Below are 18,337 nucleotides of genomic sequence, written 5' to 3' on the forward strand. Positions count from 1 at the left end.
GTCTGGCCAGAGCAAATTTGGGTCCGTTGACGGACCCTTCAAAAAAATCTGATCAACCAAAATGAACCTTTCACAAAATCTCGATCAACCAAAACGGACCCTTCACAAAATTCTGATAAACAAAAACGATAATGGTTGGAACCTTTTTTAAAGTTAAACTAGAGGAATCAACTTATACAAAATCAGCTAATTTCGCAAAAGAAAAAAAAATCGGTACTCTTGTGATGCTCCTGCAAGCCATAAATAATTACTACGGCCAAATAAATATAATGCCTGTTGTTGGTTTCTTTGAAAGAAATTAACAGCTGAAAGTCAGTTTGGTTTATAATTTTGCTTGTTTGTTTTATGCAGCGGTGTTGTTGTAAACTTCTTTGATAAGCGTCAACATTCTCTGAATAGGCGTAGTAAGCACTTTTCTCCCCACTCATGATTTAATAATCAATAATATACAGCGAAATGAACTTAGAACTGCAAAGGGTAGTAGGGGTGGGGGGATGTGATCGCTTCAGATAGGGTTACCAAATTCAAACTAATCACCACTTAGGGTCAGCGTCTAGCTCTAGCGGTGCAATGTTTAACTGTTTATCACTACTTAGTGTCTGGCGGTGCGATGTTAAACTGTTATTTTGGGAGAAAGTTATATGGGTTTGGTTTTTCGATTCTAAAAAGGATAATTAACTTAAAATAAACTCTTTTATTTACCGTTTTTTTTTTTCTATAGATGCCTACATCTTGAAAAACGAAATCTTTTTACATCCGATATGAGAATCATATTTCATTCTTTTTTCAAGCTAACTTCGTTTTATGAGGATGCAAATAAATGAAAAGGGTTCTTTATTTTTGTAACAAAGCTTATTTCAGGTTTTTAAAGCGGAATTCCATTTTCTTTTATGAGTCAATAATTAAAATGCTGAATCGATCCTTTATTTTTTATTTTATTTATTATTATTATTGCTTCAACTGTGTCCAGATATTAATGATATGTTTATCATAGGGCTCTAAAATGCAATTCTAAAATAATTTTATCCAAAATATTTATTTTACAAGCCGTTTTTATACTTTTGATGCCTTCACTTTGAGGATTGCAATCTCTTTGCATCCGCTATGGGAATCTGATTTTTCGCATTTTCGATGTTTAGTACGCTTAGTTAAGTAAACAAATAAAATATTTTTTTATTTTTGTAAAAATCACGGAATTTATAAGTTTTAAACGAAACTCTGTGCTCTTAAACAGTGTCTTGGGTTAAAAATTTAAATGCTGAACCCCTGACTGAATTTTTTTTTCTTACAGTTGTTTTAAATACTATACAAATAACATTTCTAGTATAATTTAACATGATGTAGAATGGTAGATAAATATTGATACTTGAGGGGTGCCCATCTCCCAGTGAGTGATGCCCCCCCCCCCCCAAATACTAGAAAAGCATTAAAGAATGATATTCTCAACAGAAAAGAGGGAAAACACTCAACTTTAAGTGTCAATGATGCAGTTTCCACCATCTCAAGAGTCTAAACTTTCGTTTTTGCAACAAAAAAAAAAAAAAAATAAATAAATAAATAATTTTTTTTTTTTTTTGCAAACTTATTTTATTTTTCACAAAAGTATTTGATTTCTCACAAAATTATTTGATTTTTCACAAAAAACGGACCCTGTGAAAAATCCTGGACAGACCCCCTGAACTCTTTACCTTTAAAATGATGCCTTATTTGTTTAGAAACTTTAATTTTGAAAATTTGATCATCTGGTTGACCTTATCATGGAATTGCCCATTATTTATTTTTTTTTTGTTCTCTAGTCATGGATCAGGACGTTATACTACATGAGTAAAATAGCCAAAATGTCATTTATCATGGTAAAACATTAATTTTCGACATGGTGTTAAATAATCCACTTAGCATAAAAATATGGTAAGAATTTGAACTAAAAAAAATCATTTAAAGTACAGTCGACTCTCCATAACTTGAAGCCTCATATAAACTTCTAATAACTCAGGTTTTCAACTAAGGGACTTAAGAGTTAACCAAAAATAGACTGCATATAGTTTTGTAATAAATGTTGACTTATATTTTTGATATTATTTGAATAATTATTATTTTTTAAAATCCTAGGTATCAGAAGAATTGAAATTCAAGGCAGGTCTGATGGAGATGGCATGGAGAACACTATCTTCAATGAAAGAGAAAAAAGTGGCAATTTATCTACACTTCCAAAGTGCTATGATACCAACTTCAATCAGTCTGGTAAAAGAAAAGAACCTAAGTTTATTCCTTATGAACCATACAAGGCAGCTACATCACCTATTGTTCCGACAATGAGGACCTGCGAGAAGACGTTAAGCTCAAAATGTGTTATAGATTCACAAAAAGTGAATTCTCTTGCATCCAGTATTATAAAGTTTAATTCTTGTGGTAAAAAAGATGAGATTTTAAAGTTACCAAAAACTGCTGAAAATGAATCTGATATCAAGGAAGAATGTTGTCTGAAGCATCTCTCAAAAATTGACGCTTTGGAAACTAAAGTTAAGGAGCTTGAGAAGGATAAAAAAGATCTTGAATCTCAATTTAATATACAAGTTAAAGTATGATTTTTTTCTTTGCTTTGCATTTTTTTTTCAATATATAAATTAAATTTTTTTTTAAATAAAATTTTCAACAAATTTGAGATTTTTCAGAAAAATTCATCTTTTTAATGTATACAAATTTCAGTGTTCAAAAAACACTTTTTGTTCTTTTTCTACAGGTTAATGCTGATTTAAAGAAAATGTTAATTGCATCACTGGGTGAAGATATGGAACTAAAAGTGTCTTACATGACTGAAGATAAAGCAAGACTTGGGATGAATGTGTTGGAATTTTCTGAAGAAGTAAGAGAAAAGAATGAGGCAATAGACAGGCTATCTGTGGAGCGTGATGTATGGAAAACTAAGTTTGAAGCCAGCAGGTGAGAATAGTGAAATTTTAATTTTAAAACTATTCCTCTGATTAATAGATCCATGCTCTATATTCTTGGACTAATCATAGTCAGCAGGGGTCGACTCAGATGCAAATGGGGTCCGCTTTGGGGCCCTCTTTCCCAAAATTCTATTAAACTAGATCTAAAATTAAACCTGACTTCTAATTTTAATTACAGTCTTCAAATACATACCGATTTAAGATTTCATTTTTAGACAAGTGTTATTTAATTTTTAAGGTTGCAAACATTTCCCCGCATAATTAAATATCCCACTTAGATAAATAATGTATGTTGGAACTGAAGATATTCATTTAAGCAGGATCGATAGTATCTTGTTTCCAATCTAATTTTCATTGTTCTCATCAACAACTGTATCAATTAAATTTTATTAATATATACATATATTGCAAAACTAAATTCTGAATACCTACACTTTGTACTTCTAAAAACAGCTTCAAGTTCTTTATAATTTGTTATTGTCTTAAAAATTGCATACAGATTAGATGAAACTTACCAACTCTATTTGGGGCACCCCTGTCTGTACCTGGCCCTTCTGTACCTGGGCCCTCTTGACCATATTTTAAAAGATGAACAAATTTTTATATGCAGGGGCAGATGGGGTTCGTTGGTCTGCTTTTCTTCTTTAAATTTATTTTATAAGAAAATTAAATGAACAGTTTCATTTTTCACCATGAGGTTTTGAAAATGTTCAATTCATTAACTTCTTTTATATTAATTTTTTGACAGAACTTGTGAAGTGGAAATATGTTCCCTGAGCAATTGGTATGTTGGTTCACATTATGAAAACAACTTCTATAACAGTTTTAATGACGAATATTATCCAATATTGTAATCAACTTATGTTCTTTTGTGTATAGCATGGAAAAAAAATTAAGTTTAAAGTTTAATATAACACACAGTCGGACCTCCATAAATTGAAGTAACAAATTGCCAGAAAAAAATCGATATATAGAAATTTCGATACATAGAAACAATCTTAGTTTATCATAAAAATCTCCTAAAACATTAAAACTAAAAGTAATTTTTGCCAACTGTAATGTCATTTCATGTTTTTGAGTGAAATTATATGCGAGTTTCAGTACTTTTCTTACGGCTTTCCCATAGGCGGATTTAGGACTGAGTTCCTGGGGGGGGCAGGATTTTTTTTTTTTCAGCAACATTTTTATTCTCTCACTCCCATGTTTTTGTCTGTTTCCTGTGATGCATAAATCCATGCTTTACTTTTTTGTGTGTCGTTTTCATTAATGTGTGTTTTCATGCTGTCCTTTTTGAATTGACCTTAAGAGAGGGAGCTGGTATCGAGAGTGATGCAGGGCTCCCTTTTAAGTGGGAAATAAAATATCTCCAATTTTAGGGGGCCGGGGGTTTCTCCCCCGAAGGAAATTTTGTAAAATGGATATAAAATTCTGCATTTTGAAGACTTATAAAGGTTAATTGGATAGACATAGAAATTAATAACTAGATTATACAGTTGTACTGTATTGTTCAAACTTTGTAAGAAACAGCCATTTTAAGTTTGAAAGAAAAAGTAAACTATAGATTTCTCATTACAACCTTTTTTTAATTATAAGTAGTGCAGAAAAACGAAAAGGAATAGAGGTAGTGTATCATTTTTTTTCCTGGCTGAACAGATTAACAATATGGTGTAGAAGTAATTGGAGCCCACTTTGCTTAGGATTTTCAAAGACTTAGAATTTTCAAATACTTATCTAATTATTTTCAAGGACTCTAGAATAAATAAAATTATTCAACGCACTTCAGTCTGATGTTTTAGTACTTGATTGTAAATTTTTACAGTCCTGTTCTAACTTTGTAAGAAATAACTATTTTAAATTTAAAAGAAACCATAGATTTCTCATGACAACAACTTTTCTTCAGTTGCAAGTAGGGCAGAAAACGAAAAGAAATAGAAGTAGTGTGTATTTTTTTCCGTGCTAAACAGATAGACAATATGCAGAAGAAGTAAGATAAAAGCAATCAATACAAAAAAAAAATTCCAAAATACTGCATTCGGTATTGAATGAATAGCAAAATATGAAATATGTGAGTCACAAAAATTTATTTCAAATATTATGTTACAAACGTGAGAATCATGATTTTTACATTTTTAATATAGGATGTGGCAAGGAGCTGAATTTGACATATTTTGGCATTCCTCCCCTTCTACCATTTGTTAGAAAATTCAAAATTTAATATTTGCAGCCACACGTTTTCAAATATTCAAGGTTTTCAAGCACTTAAAAAGGAAATTAGATTTTTCAAGCAATTTCCATTTTTTAAGGAACGAATCATGAATTTTTTTTTTTTTTTTGGAGTTAGGGACCCACTTTAAAGAAAGGGCCCTAAGGAATAGTTTGTTTATCTTATAGGCAAATTCGGCCCTGTTTGTAATTCACTCTTACCAGCAGATTTTTGCTTGATTTTTTGTAATTTTCACGAAAATTCGTCAGTTTTTACGGTTAAAAGATTTTAACGATTTTACAAATATTTGTTAGGTTTTTATAGACTTTTATAAAATTTCAGCAAATTTTTCCAAAACTTTTGATGACTCAATTCGCAACTCCAACGAACTATAGGGGGCACTGCAGTCACTGTCTAATGGCGAACGAAAAAACTAAAACAAACGCATGTGGTAACGAAGAAAAATGCTAATAAGTCTAGTAAATTTTGTTCGTATGCATGATTTTTTCGCTTTATTCTTTTTAAATTAATTTTCAAAGTCTTGTTGATATTCTGGCCCAAGTAGAAAGAAATGAGAATTCAAGAAGCATTACTAAACGTTAGAAATTAATGCAAAATATGCAGTTCGTAGTTCTAAGCAGCCATTACTACTATGTTGAATTCGATATTTATCAATTCTTGATAAAACTAAATAATAATTGTGGCCTGAGAAGAATAACAATTAATGCTAGAAAATTTAATTATATGACATTACGAATTATTGTCAAAAGAAGATGATACTTCTTTGCCTTGCTTGGCTAGCGCTAATTGTTTTTCATTTGTAGCTGAGTTATTTTTCTCAAATTGCTGCATCGGTTCATTTTAAATTTTTCTGTTTGGTATGTTTCTAATTTCTGAGTTATGATTTAATTATGTCATGCTATACAAATCATCAACAAAATTCTCACGGATATATGGTGGTAGTTTTCTTTTCAATTGATCTACCATTATTTCTTTTTACTTATCGAATTCTGTAATCTTTCTACCATTTTATTCCACTCTTGATAAAAAATAAAAATGGTTTAACTAACATGGGCGGAATCTCGCCAAGGATACTTAGCTCGCACAATACTAAAACTATAACCCTAAACAAATTTGGCGAAACCTTTCAGCTGAGAATAAAAGCAACAAAATAAATTCTTTCTCGGTTAAACATTTTTCCATTTCGTTCTACGATAATATATTCAAGAAAAATTTTTGCATACTGTCTATTCCAACTAAATGCTGCTGTAAAATATGGTTTGTTAAATTAATTTAAGATTAAAAAAAACCCCATATTCTTACAAATTCACACAAAACAAAATTTTTTACCTGGTACAACGTTATCCAAGTCTGCTAATCCAGAGTTTTCTGAGTTAACGCGCTGTCACCATTTCTCAATCAAATCACTTTTTAGAGGGAAATAATGAAAACTAACATTATTTTGAGGAGCTCGAACACTTTCTGTTGCTGAAAGCAATCCAAGACACATCGAATGCGTTAATAAATACTTAGAACAAACTGCCTATGTTTAAGTCAACAGACATACGTGGAACGCAATGTTTTAGCTTTTTCTACAGTTTTGTAAATCACCGCAAGGTAGCGTATTCGAGCGCTGGAGTTGCGAATAGCATTTATTTTCTCTAGAGAGAGAGAAGGGAAAAAAATATGTTTTTTTAGAATTTCTCAAAAGGCCAATTAATCTACTAAGAACATAAATATTATGCACAAATACTTTAAATGTGGACACAAATCATAACAAGTAGATCGTTCTGTTAGCGCGAATGAGGGGGAGGGAGATTTTTGCCCTTTGCTTTAAGTTCTAATTTGTTAAAATAATAGTCAATTATTATAAGTATTGCAGCTTAATGTATAGCTCGTTTAGCCTATATTTTCATTCATATACTTGCCCAAATGGTTTTCAGTCCAAAATAGTGAATTTAGACACATTTTCAGCACTCCAGTGACAGCTGTACTATTTGTATTTATTGCTCGTTTCCCCCCCCTTTTCTTTCCTCCCATCAGAAAACAACATTCGCTTTTCTCTTCATTTTCATTAAACTATTCAAAAAAGAAAAAGTCATGATTTTTTTGTTTTAAGATTTTGAAAGATGTGTTGTTACTACATAAAGTCGTCCCAAAACTGGAGGAGCACTGCCCCCTATGCCCCCCTCCCTATAAATCCACCCATGCCCTTCTAAACTATTGAAAAAAGAAAAAATAACAAAACTTTTTTTTTTAATTTTTGGAAGATGTGTTGTTACTACATAGTCTTCCCAAAACTGGGGGGGGGGGCATGCCCCCCCCCTCTGACCCCCCATAAATCCGCCCATGGGCTTTCCGATTTCTCATAATAGCAGGCACTCTGCTTGCGGAAATACTAAATTTACCAGAAATGACATTTTTTGCGTCTTCCTACATCTTTATTCTTGGAAATTCAACTTGATCTGCAACATTAGAGAATTTTCGTTTTGACAATGTAATCGAGAGAAAAGTGAAAAATCAATCTACTTAACTTGAATGATTTTCCCTGAAGTTAAAAACACTAACAATGATAATTAACAGACAATAGGGATAACTTGAAACTGATTCTACTGTGAGGTTGCCAATTTGAAAAAAACTAAAGGGAATTAAAGTACTCCAGAACGGAGCAACGACCTGTCTATACATTCCTCAACCCCAGATTCCTTGTGAGTTTTGTAGCAAATTTTAGTACACACAATTTTCTCCCCTAACCTTAATTTTTCATGAGAAAAACAGTGTAAAGTGGGAAAAAAAATCTACAAATGTCTCGAAATTATTTTCGATGTATAGAGATTTTTTCGATACATAGAAACAGTTTTTCTATGTAATGGACATGGACATTTGCTGGGATTTCGATATATAGAAAATTTTGATCTGTAGAAGTTCGATATATGGAGGCTCGACTGTATATATATATATATATATATATATATATATATATATATATATATATATAAAATCCCGAAAGTAACCCCCCTATCGATTATAGCCCCCCCCCCCTTTTTTGTGGAAAGTGAAATCACTTTAAAATCCTGAATATGCACCCCCCCCCCCTTCACCTGAAACTTTTCCGATCATCTTCATTTGCCACTCCCTGCAAAAAAAGGATAACATTTTCTGCTTTACTTGGAAAGCATTTACAAAGGTTTAGTTTCCCCCTCCATGTGCAGTTTTGCTTTTCTAAAAATAAAAAAAAAAGAAAGAAAGAAAACACAATGATTTAAAGAAAACAAAAATGGTCTCCATAGTTTATTCCTTCCAAAATGTCTAGACACCTTTTGATGCAAGGGCGCCCTTTTTATTGTTCATAAGTATTACAAAAGAAATTTATACGGTTGTACTGCTTTTTATTCATTTTGGAAGGAGCATTTTTGTTCTGATTTGTGAAACTGAACGATCTTCAACACGGCACCATTGTGAAAACGTGACGCCATTTTGGAAACGTGTTGCTTAAAAAGTAGCGGGAAACTTAAAAATAACCTTTTTTAAAGGAGAAATAATGTAATTGAACGAGTTTAGGATCATCAGAAATGTAAACTTTACTAAATCGAGTAAGAGATTTGTCTGTGTTTGCGTTCACAATTTTTGTAAAGCTCAGTTTTCGAAATTACAATCTTCGTAACGAATTTGCGACCGTGATTGCAATTTTCGCTTCTTTTCTGAAACAAGAACATTAAGATTTTACTTCTTTTACTGTAACCTTATTACTTTCAGTACATAATGAATTTTCAAGCGATAAATTATATGGGTTTTACCAACTTAAGGTGCAAAATCCTTTCTTTCGAAAAAAAAAAGTGCGCCCTCATGCAATTTATTACTACTAAAAAAGTATGACAAGTTTTTATTAATTAATTTTTCTTTCTTCAGTAATATTAACTCTTATTTACTTATTATTTCTTTTCTGTACTCTAAAATTAATACTACTAAAAACAATTATTTTCACTAATTTTTCAGAAAAATCTCGATTATAACCCCCCCTTCTAAAATCAACAAGTTTTGTTTTGAAAATAGGGGGGTTACTTTCAGGATTTTACAGTATATATATATATATATATATATATATATATATATATATATATATATATATATATATATATATATATATATATATATATATAAAATATTAAATTGACCAACTTCTGCCTTTCCACTATTTATACCAGAATCTTCTACATTTCCTCAAGAATCAGCACAACTTGGGTCCTCATCAACTTCTCCATTGCTGTTGCTTACAGGGGTGCCCACAGGGGGGGGATCATGGCGCAAGTTGCTCCATCAAAATTTTTGGGGGGGGGATTTTTTTCTAGAAGATTTTTTTCCCTCAGAAAATGAAATTTTTGAATTTTGGAAAGGAAAAATATTTAAACCCATTCAACAAGAAATAGATGCATTAATAATACTTTTTCAGCGTACTCTTTAGAGCCGTCGCAGTAGCAATCTCCCCCCCCCCCCCTCCACGTTTTTCAGAAGTGCGGCCGACAATTTCATTTTAGCGATGCAACTAACGAAGGAAAACTCTTCGCTGTTTTAAAAAATCAAAATAGTAATTATAAATGAACAAGTGAAATAATAGTGACAAAAAGTATTTTTTCTGTAAAATTTGAACAGAAAATGTGATCTTAAAATACAATTTAGGAACATCCATGATTCTCTTTTGTCAAGAGTATCTAAGTAAAAGGGCCGCGGAAATGTACGCTTCAAACATTTTTATTAACACAAGAAAATGTATTCAGTACAGTACACTCTTCACTAGGCCGCAGAGTTCGTATGTCTGCCTAGTCGGAAACTATGGGCTCCGGCTCGAATTAAAGTATTGTGCTTGTACATAGAGTAAAATTTGAATAATGGGAGGGAGGACCGGCGACCAAACTAACATGTTGCATGCCTTGTCTCTCGGCGACCCTGGTTATACAAAACTATGCTTCATGGTTCTGCAGTTAAAAAAAAATAAAAATAAAAATACATAAATAAATAGGACAGCCCATAGGATAGGGATCGCCGAAACATTCCCGTATGTTTTTTTTTTTTGGTGAAAAATGTTGTCCTGAAAATCGTTGCTAAGTGGAGAAAAATGTATGGGTCGTCGAAATAAATTTGAAATAGAGAGATAGAGACGGGAAAAAAAAAACAGTTAAATGCAAAGAGAGATTCAAAGTATTAATACTCACACCAAAAGGTCTAAATGTTTGAACGTAAAAATCGAAGTAAATCAAAGCTTGAAGAAGAGACGCAGGTGGCATATTTAAAATGAAATAAAATGAAGTGGTGTAGTGACCTAAGGTATCACAGAAAATTACCACATCCTTTCAAAATGTTAAAATTCCTTTTTCTAAGGCTGCGAACGCTTGTATTGCAAGAAAACAAAAATATTAGGCGGCAAATCGAAAACTTTAATATGGAAAATCTAAGCAAATAATCGTGTTTAGCAAAGGAAAATTGGAAAAAAATATTACTACAATATGTTTATCAATTATTGAACTTTACAATGAAGATAGTAGGGACGTAGCCAAACTGAAAGGAAGAGTGAGGAACTCCAAACCCTACTTTTTACGTCCTCAAAACCGGCCTGGAAGTGAGTTTTTAAAACTTAGGTTTTGAAAAAAATCCCGGGAAAACGTTCTCAAACCCCTTCCCTTACCCTGACGTCATTAAAGATGGCCTAAGTATTTAGGACTGCAATTTCGAAAAACCGTGAGAGTGCTCCCAACGTAACCTCCGAGAAACGCCCTCTCAATCATTCATCATCATTCAAGGTCGAATAAATTTCGTCTTTTGGACTTTAATTTTAAAAAAAAACCTCCCTGAGGGATCCCGAAACTGTCGTTCTCCAAATATTACCGAAGATCCTCAAAAATTTCATTGTTAAGGGGGTCCGGGACACATTTTAAAATTTTTTTTATTATATACTTTAGAGTTTTGAAATTTTTTGCACTGATTCACCATTTGTTTAATAAGCAAAATCATAACATAAATATGAAAAAAAGAAAATTTTTTATTTAAATTTAATTAGTTTTTTTTTAATGAAAAATGGGGTTGCTTTAAATTGCTATAACTCAAAATATTCTTAAACAATTTTCAATTTTTTTCAATGAATTACGCACAAATATCTAAGCTTTAATTTTTAAAATATTAATTCAATAAAAAATAAAAAATATTTGAAGAAAAATTTCGAAAAATTCGAAAATACTTTTTTTTTAAAAAATCGTAATTTTTGCAGTAAACGTTTTTTTCAAATTCGACGAATAAAATTTAAAGTAAACTGTTTGAAAAAGATATGCTCCAAGTTTCATTACTTTATCTTTATCGGTTCCTGACTTATAAGAGTTTGAATGCAAGAAATCGGGAAAAATTGCATCATAGAGAAAAACGCGTTTAAAGTTTTAAAGTTAAGTACACATTAGTTAGGTGCATGAAACAAAAATAATTATATCTTTCGTTCTATTTAAGATATAAAAAAGATTCAAACCTCCTCTTAAGCAGAAAAACACGGAGTAATTTTTTACATGATAAAAAAAAATTGCAAAATTTGACGATTTTTGTGTCCCGGACCCCCTTAAGGCTTCAATTCAGAAAATTTTTCGGGGGAGATCTCCAATACCTTCTACTCTTCCAACTCTACCAATTTTAAATCGTCTATTGCGTTAATTGAATATCAATTTTGAAAATTTGCCAGGGGAGGACTCCGAATCTCTCCACCCATTAACATTACCAAAAATCTTCTAAAACTGTGGTTTCAACAAAGCGGAATTTTTTCGAGAGAGTGACTCTCTCTCTCGTCGACATCATCGAAAAATTTTTTAAACCTTGCTTTTAGTGCTTCAATTACGAAACATTTCTGGTCTCGAGCCCCTTCAAAACTCCCCCTTCCCCCTTTCATAGAAGGTTGACTTAAATTATGTTTTCGGAGCTTTAATTTCAAGAAACTGGCGGTGCACTAAATTTTAAGAAAGAAAAGTCTACAATCGCGTTTTTAAGGCTTCAAAATTTCAAAAAATTTCGGGGGACGGCGCATCTTTCTTTTCTTTAATATCACCATCAGTGTCGTAGCTAGGGTGGGGCGGAGGGGGTGGTCTACCCGGGCGGCACTTTGCTGGGGGGCGGCAATTTCATGCTCTTGATGCGAAAAAAGTTCAACGTTTCCCAATAGGGAAATCATGCTTTTGATCAATTACAGGAGGCAAAAAAAAAAAACCTTTTCGTTATAATATGAAGCTAGCACTTGATTTTAAGAAAGTTACTTAAAAACCACCTTATTAAAAAAAAAAAAAACTATTTTTTGAGCTAAGTTACAACAAGAGTAAGAAAAAAGAGGTCTGAAATGGTGGGCAATTAATTGCTCATCTTCGGGGTAGCATTATCTATTTCAGAAATTGCCTTAATTGGTCACTAATTACAAAACTTTTATTCAGACCAGAATGAATTTTATGTTTATTTTATAAAAGTACTTACTCACAACTCAAATAATAACTGCACTAATCTTACTGCTTTATATCAGCAAATTCCTATAAACAGGGAGTTTCAAACTGAGACATTCATTTAAACGGAAGATTTTTAATTAGTGAATTGATGTCTAAGTAAAATTTTCACATTCACATGGAAAGTAATGATTTTCGATGCACAACTTTTCCTTCTCATGAAGCAGTATGCTTAATCGAACTTATAGGGCTTATTAATCTTATCACCCTGTATCAGTGAAAAAGAAAACCATCCAAATTCTGTAATATAGCAGTGTCGAATCTAGGAAAGCGGCGACTTCCGAGTTTTTTAACATTAAGGGAGGCACCCAAGCACGGATCCAAAAGGAAGTCATTACCGCCTTTGACAAGACCAAAGAAACCATAAAATTGCGTTTCTAGATCTCAAAATTAGGAAAATTTCCTGCGCAGAGCGCCGGCTTCTAAGCTCCTGCCTGGTGTCACCAAAGTTTAAAATGCATTTTCAGGACTAATTTTGAAAAATTTTCTGAGTAGAGCATATTTTTTTAATTTTCTTCGTAATTAAGTTCTTATTTTTCCTTTAAATACTTTTGACTGTTTCTCAATCAAAGGACGGCAAATTGAGGAATCGCTCCGGGCGGCAGAAAGTGTAGCTACGCCACTGATCACCATAGATAATCTAAAATTGCATTTTTCGAACTACAATTTTCAGACTTTTCCCGGGAGAGAGCCCTCAGACCTCCCTTTACGTTTCACAATTTTTAAATAATTCACAATTGTGAATGCCTGCTTGAAGTTTGCATTTTGAAAAATTATAGAACGATGACCCCGAATCTCTTCCTCCCTTAACATCACCATAGGTCGTCTAAAACTGTTTTTCAAATAACAATCTTTACATTTCCCGGGGGTGAGCCCCGGGCCACCTCTTCTGAACATAATTAAATATAATGTACGAGTGTGTTAACTTAAATTTGGAAAAATTATCGGGAGAGACTTTCCTGGACCTTCTTTCCCCCTTCCTCCCAAACTTAAAATATATTCTAAAACTGCGTTTTTATGTCTTGAATTTCAAAATAATGCAAGAAGGTAGCCCTCCGACACTCCCTAATTCTGATTGAATCCTTACGATTAAATTTGTATTGCTAGTACTAAGGTCCAGTAATATGTCTATTTCTGCTAAACCAGAAGCCAAATCTTCTCACTCTCTCTCTGCGTATTGGAACATGCGTTTAAAACAATTAACGGGCCGCCAAAAACGTACACCCCTCCCCCTCCCCAGTTTTTTGACCTAGCGACGGCCCTGGTACTCTTTCCAAAATTTAATGACCGTGTCTCTTTTTCAATGAAGGGAACATCACAGACGGCATGGAGTTGGTGTCCGTTTCAAAGCTGGATCAGACGATTTGATTTCTTTTCATTCTTTTTTATAAATTTTCTGGAAGTTCAAATTTTGCAGGATGAATGCGTGTGTCAAAAATGATGAGGGGGAGAGAGGTCAAAAATGTTTTATTGTTTGTAATAATTCTGCCAGTATGCTCTAGTCTTCCATTGATTCATTTGCAACTCGACAATCATTAAGAACTAGTTTTGAATTTTGCGAATAACATATTTTTTATCCCTTCAATCGACAATTAATATATTTTCTTCATTAACGAGTTTAAGCTTATGAAGAATTTTTCATTTCACTTTATTACCATCTTCTCTACCATTTTAAAACTGATTGTTTCAATTTATCATTAGATGATTTTTATTAAAACTTTCAGTGATGTTGGTTTTCTCTAATCGAGGTAGAACAGTCTGTTCTTAAGGTGTTTGAATTATTTTTCGTAAATTATATTTACTTTCTTCTATATCTGATATGTATAGAGGGATATTTGATTCATGAAAATTCTCGAGTTCTGATTTTCGATGTGTGCTGAATAGCTGAAACAATTTTTGAGAATTTCCGAAACATATCTGTCACGGTGTGTCTGATCCTTCTTTTTTGGATATGCAACTTCAATTTTGGAAAACTTCCAGGAGAGCACCCCCCACTGTAGCGCCAGAATAACACCCTCTTTATCATCAAGAGTCATCTGAAACTGCGTTTGTAGTACTGCAATTTTGAAAAATTTATGGGAGAGAGCCCCTGATTTCCCCCTCTTTCCTTAGCACGATCAAAGACAAGCCTAGAATTGCGTTTTCAGAGTATCAATATCAAAGAATTGCCGGGAGAATGGCACCGAAATTCAATTTCCACTAACATTATCATGATCTATTAAAACTGCGTTTTTAAAGCTGCAAGTTCGAAAATTTAAGTGGAGTGCTCCTCCCCCCCTCCCCCCCCCCCCCCCCCCCCCGATTCTCGTCAACATTATTAAAAAAAATCGTTAAATTTGGTTTTCAGGGCTTCAATTTCGAGAAAATTCCGGGAAAGCTTTCGAAAACTTTTTCTTAACGTCACAAAGGTCGGCTACAATTGTGGTTTTAGAGCTTCAATTTCAGAAAACTTTTTCCCCCAACCATAGATAGCATTTTTAAGACTTTAATTTTGAAAATTTTCCTGGGGTGAGTCCTAGGACCTCTTCTTTCCCTAAAATTATCACAGATACTTTAAAACTGCGTTTTTAGAACTACAATTTTGAAAACAAAGGAAAGTCCTTTTTCACACAACGTTAGACTATCTACAATTGCGCTTTTAAAATTTCAATATTGAAAAATTACCGGGAAGGGCACACCAAACCTTTTATCCCCCTAACATCACCAGAGATCGTCTAAAATTGGTTTTAAAACTACGATTTCGAAAATTTTCTGGGGAGAAACCCCCGGACCCCCTATCTAAGGGACAATAAATAAGATTCATACTGCATAGATTCATATTGTGTATATCTAATAATAACTCCATCCCAAGCCAGAAAGTTGAATCCACTCTTCCTGTAATTGTTCATGCGTTTGAAAAAAAAGAAAAAATTGCAAAATTCAGGGGTACCCAAAACTTGTTTACTCAAGGCGCACGTTGTAAAATTTGGGGAGGCAATGCGGGTCAACAATCCAACAATATTACAGTTTAAAATGCTATTTGTTAGCGCTACCCCCCTCCCCCCATGAATTTGACTGGAAATTAAACTCTAAAAACTGTTATATCTAACCCGATTCGAAAGCGAGAGAATTTTTGGGGGGGAATTTGCGCCATTGAGCTTGGGGGGGAAGGGCACCCCTGGTTGCTTAAATTTTGCTCTCCTAATTTTTCTAAAAGTTTCGTTTCTTTTTTTTTTCTTCTAAAAGTGGATCAACATACCCAGTGTTCTAGTCTGAAGAAATGCAAACTATAAATAATTATGAACTAAAAAGGAGTTTAATTTATTCTTCATTAAAACCATTTTAAAAAATAAAGCTGCAGACTTATGAAAATTACTGAGAGCTGAAAAAAAAGCAATGAAATGTGTTTCTGAAATAAAATTTGATCATTATAACGGCGCTATGTGATTTTGTTATAGGATTTGTCAGACTATAGGTGTTGTTTGTTGGTCATAAATTAAAATTAAAAGTATTAATGGTATTAAAATTATTGAGACTAGTCCAACAAAGTTTATCCCACCTCCTCCTACTAAGAAAATTGATTTCTCAATTTCATCTTTTATTATGCTGTTGAGTTATTTACTCTCTGGTAGTTGTTTTAATAACTATCAATGGCATCTGTAATTGTTTATTATCCTTTCTTGCACCTGACATTCTATTTAAATATTTGGAACACATGAAAATCTTTATTTTAAGAAAGAAGAAAAAAAAATATTTGAAGAATATTCATTACCTACAATTATTATAGTTGATTAGTATATTGTGGATTTCAAAATTAAAATTTTCAGTTAGTAGCCAGTAGACCTTTTTAGCTTACTCAGGATGTTTTCTACAAATTCAATGAGTCAATGGCTGATGGATCCTCTTCATTTTAAGAATATTATTTTGCTAGCTTAAGATGTTCCTTAGTTAAACTGTGTTAAAATATTCAATTACTGAAAATAATACATTGCAACTTTAAAAATGCTAGAAAAATAGTTTCCTTGTTGCTCAAGTTTTCAATAATTTATAAAAAGTACTAATATGATTGAAGTAATATAACTTGTTCTTATATTTTTTATGTCTTTGATACTCTGAATTTAATTTTAAATTGATTTCAGTGTCATGGTGAATGAACTTGCCGCATGGAAGAAATCTATATCCCAAAAACTTAATGAAGCAGCTAGATCACTTAATTTCCTTTTAAAAGAACATGACACATTGTTCAGCCAGGTGCAATCATGCTATTGGTGAGTTTTCATTTTTTTAATTAAGAAAATTATCATCAACCTGGTTTTTAAGCAGGTGTTAGCAACTCTACCTGATTTACTTTATTTATTTAATTAAATATCTACATTTACTGTTTCTTGTGTTTGTGTGTGTGATTTTTTGAAAAAAATTATTTATTTTTATTTTAATGCAGAACGAAAAAAAAAAAGGCAATCATTCAAAATGTTTTTTTATTGCAATGAAGTTAAAAGTCATGGAAAATTTGTACTTTTGGCATTCAGTGGTGTCCCCTGGATTTTTTCAAGGATTCAACTTGTAGAGTTTTTAGCAAGTCAATGTCTTGCAAAAATGATTTGCCGTATTTTCTTGTATATAATCCACGGATTATCTGTTAAAAAAGTGTAAAATTAATGAGGTGCGGATTATACGCTGCAGCGGATAATCTATGCATTTATTTTTTCTCAACACCAATGCATTAAACCTCAATATTTTCGGCTGGATTCACCATTAGAGATCGTGAACCCTGCCAGTATGTTGGTTATTTTACATAGCTTGAATGTTCTTCTTAGGCGATTCAGGCTACGTAAAATAAACAACATACAATAAAAAACGAAGTCTGCGCAAGATTAGACCGTTAGCTCCTTTTTACTTCCTTTTACAAAAAAAGAATTGTATTCGCGAATAAATTTTCAGTCAAAAATCGGCCTTCATTTCCGTTTTGCTCACCCCCGAATGAATGTTGAGTTTTTTTTCGACCCGACCACATGCGGATATATGCCTAGGAACGTACAGACACCCGAAATAACCATTTTAACAATCCCAGAGTTAATTACAATGTGTTTTCTCATGACATTCGTATGTGCATATGTATCTCGCATAATTCAAACGGTTTGTCCCAGAAAGTTGAAGTTAGGTATGTAGACTTCTAGTGGGGTCTAGTTGTGTACCTTCCCTTTTGGTTGCATTCAGATGTTCCAAAGGGGGTCTTTTACACCTTTTTAAGGTAGAATCCAGGGCTGTATTTAAAGGAGAGCAGGCTGGGCTACTGCCAGGGGCGTAGCTAAGGGGGGGGGGGGTTTGGGGACAACACCCCCCCCCCCCGAAAAGTTAGTCTCAAAAAAAAGAGAAAAAGAAGAGAGAAGAGAAAGAAAAAAAAGAAGAAAAGGAAAAAATTCCAAGCGATTATACATATATATATATATATATATATATATATTATATATGTATATATATATTATATATGTATATATTATATATATATATATATATATATATGTTATATATATATATATATGTTATATATATATATATATGAAAAATCCTTTGCTAGGCCTTTTCCATATTAAGTTCTGTTCACTTATATGTCAGCGCGTATGAGTCACTGACATTATTTATTACACACTTAAATGCTTCTCACACCATATATGGCTATGTTCTAG

General features: G+C 32.6%; 1 protein-coding gene across 1 annotated transcript; it reads left to right on the plus strand.

Annotated features, from left to right (window-relative positions):
- The first annotated feature begins 2,153 nt into the window (after nt 1-2,153).
- LOC129220805 (golgin-45-like) lies at nt 2,154-16,922 on the plus strand. The gene is made up of 3 exons (XM_054855236.1): nt 2,154-2,579; nt 2,741-2,940; nt 16,790-16,922. The coding sequence occupies exons 1-3, from the start codon at nt 2,154-2,156 to the stop codon at nt 16,920-16,922; spliced, it is 759 nt and encodes a 252-aa protein (XP_054711211.1).
- Nucleotides 16,923-18,337: the final 1,415 nt, after the last annotated feature.

This window comes from Uloborus diversus, chromosome 4 (assembly GCF_026930045.1).
Source record: "Uloborus diversus isolate 005 chromosome 4, Udiv.v.3.1, whole genome shotgun sequence".
Classification (NCBI taxonomy): Eukaryota; Metazoa; Arthropoda; class Arachnida; order Araneae; family Uloboridae; genus Uloborus; species Uloborus diversus.

Bases quoted from the DNA above. Each gene is read 5' to 3' on its own strand.
- LOC129220805 (XM_054855236.1), top strand. From the start codon at position 2,154: ATGGAGAACACTATCTTCAATGAAAGAGAAAAAAGTGGCAATTTATCT. The intron at 2,580-2,740 runs GTATGATTTTTT...CTTTTTCTACAG, and splicing joins AATTTAATATACAAGTTAAA to GTTAATGCTGATTTAAAGAA. The intron at 2,941-16,789 runs GTGAGAATAGTG...AATTGATTTCAG, and splicing joins ACTAAGTTTGAAGCCAGCAG to TGTCATGGTGAATGAACTTG.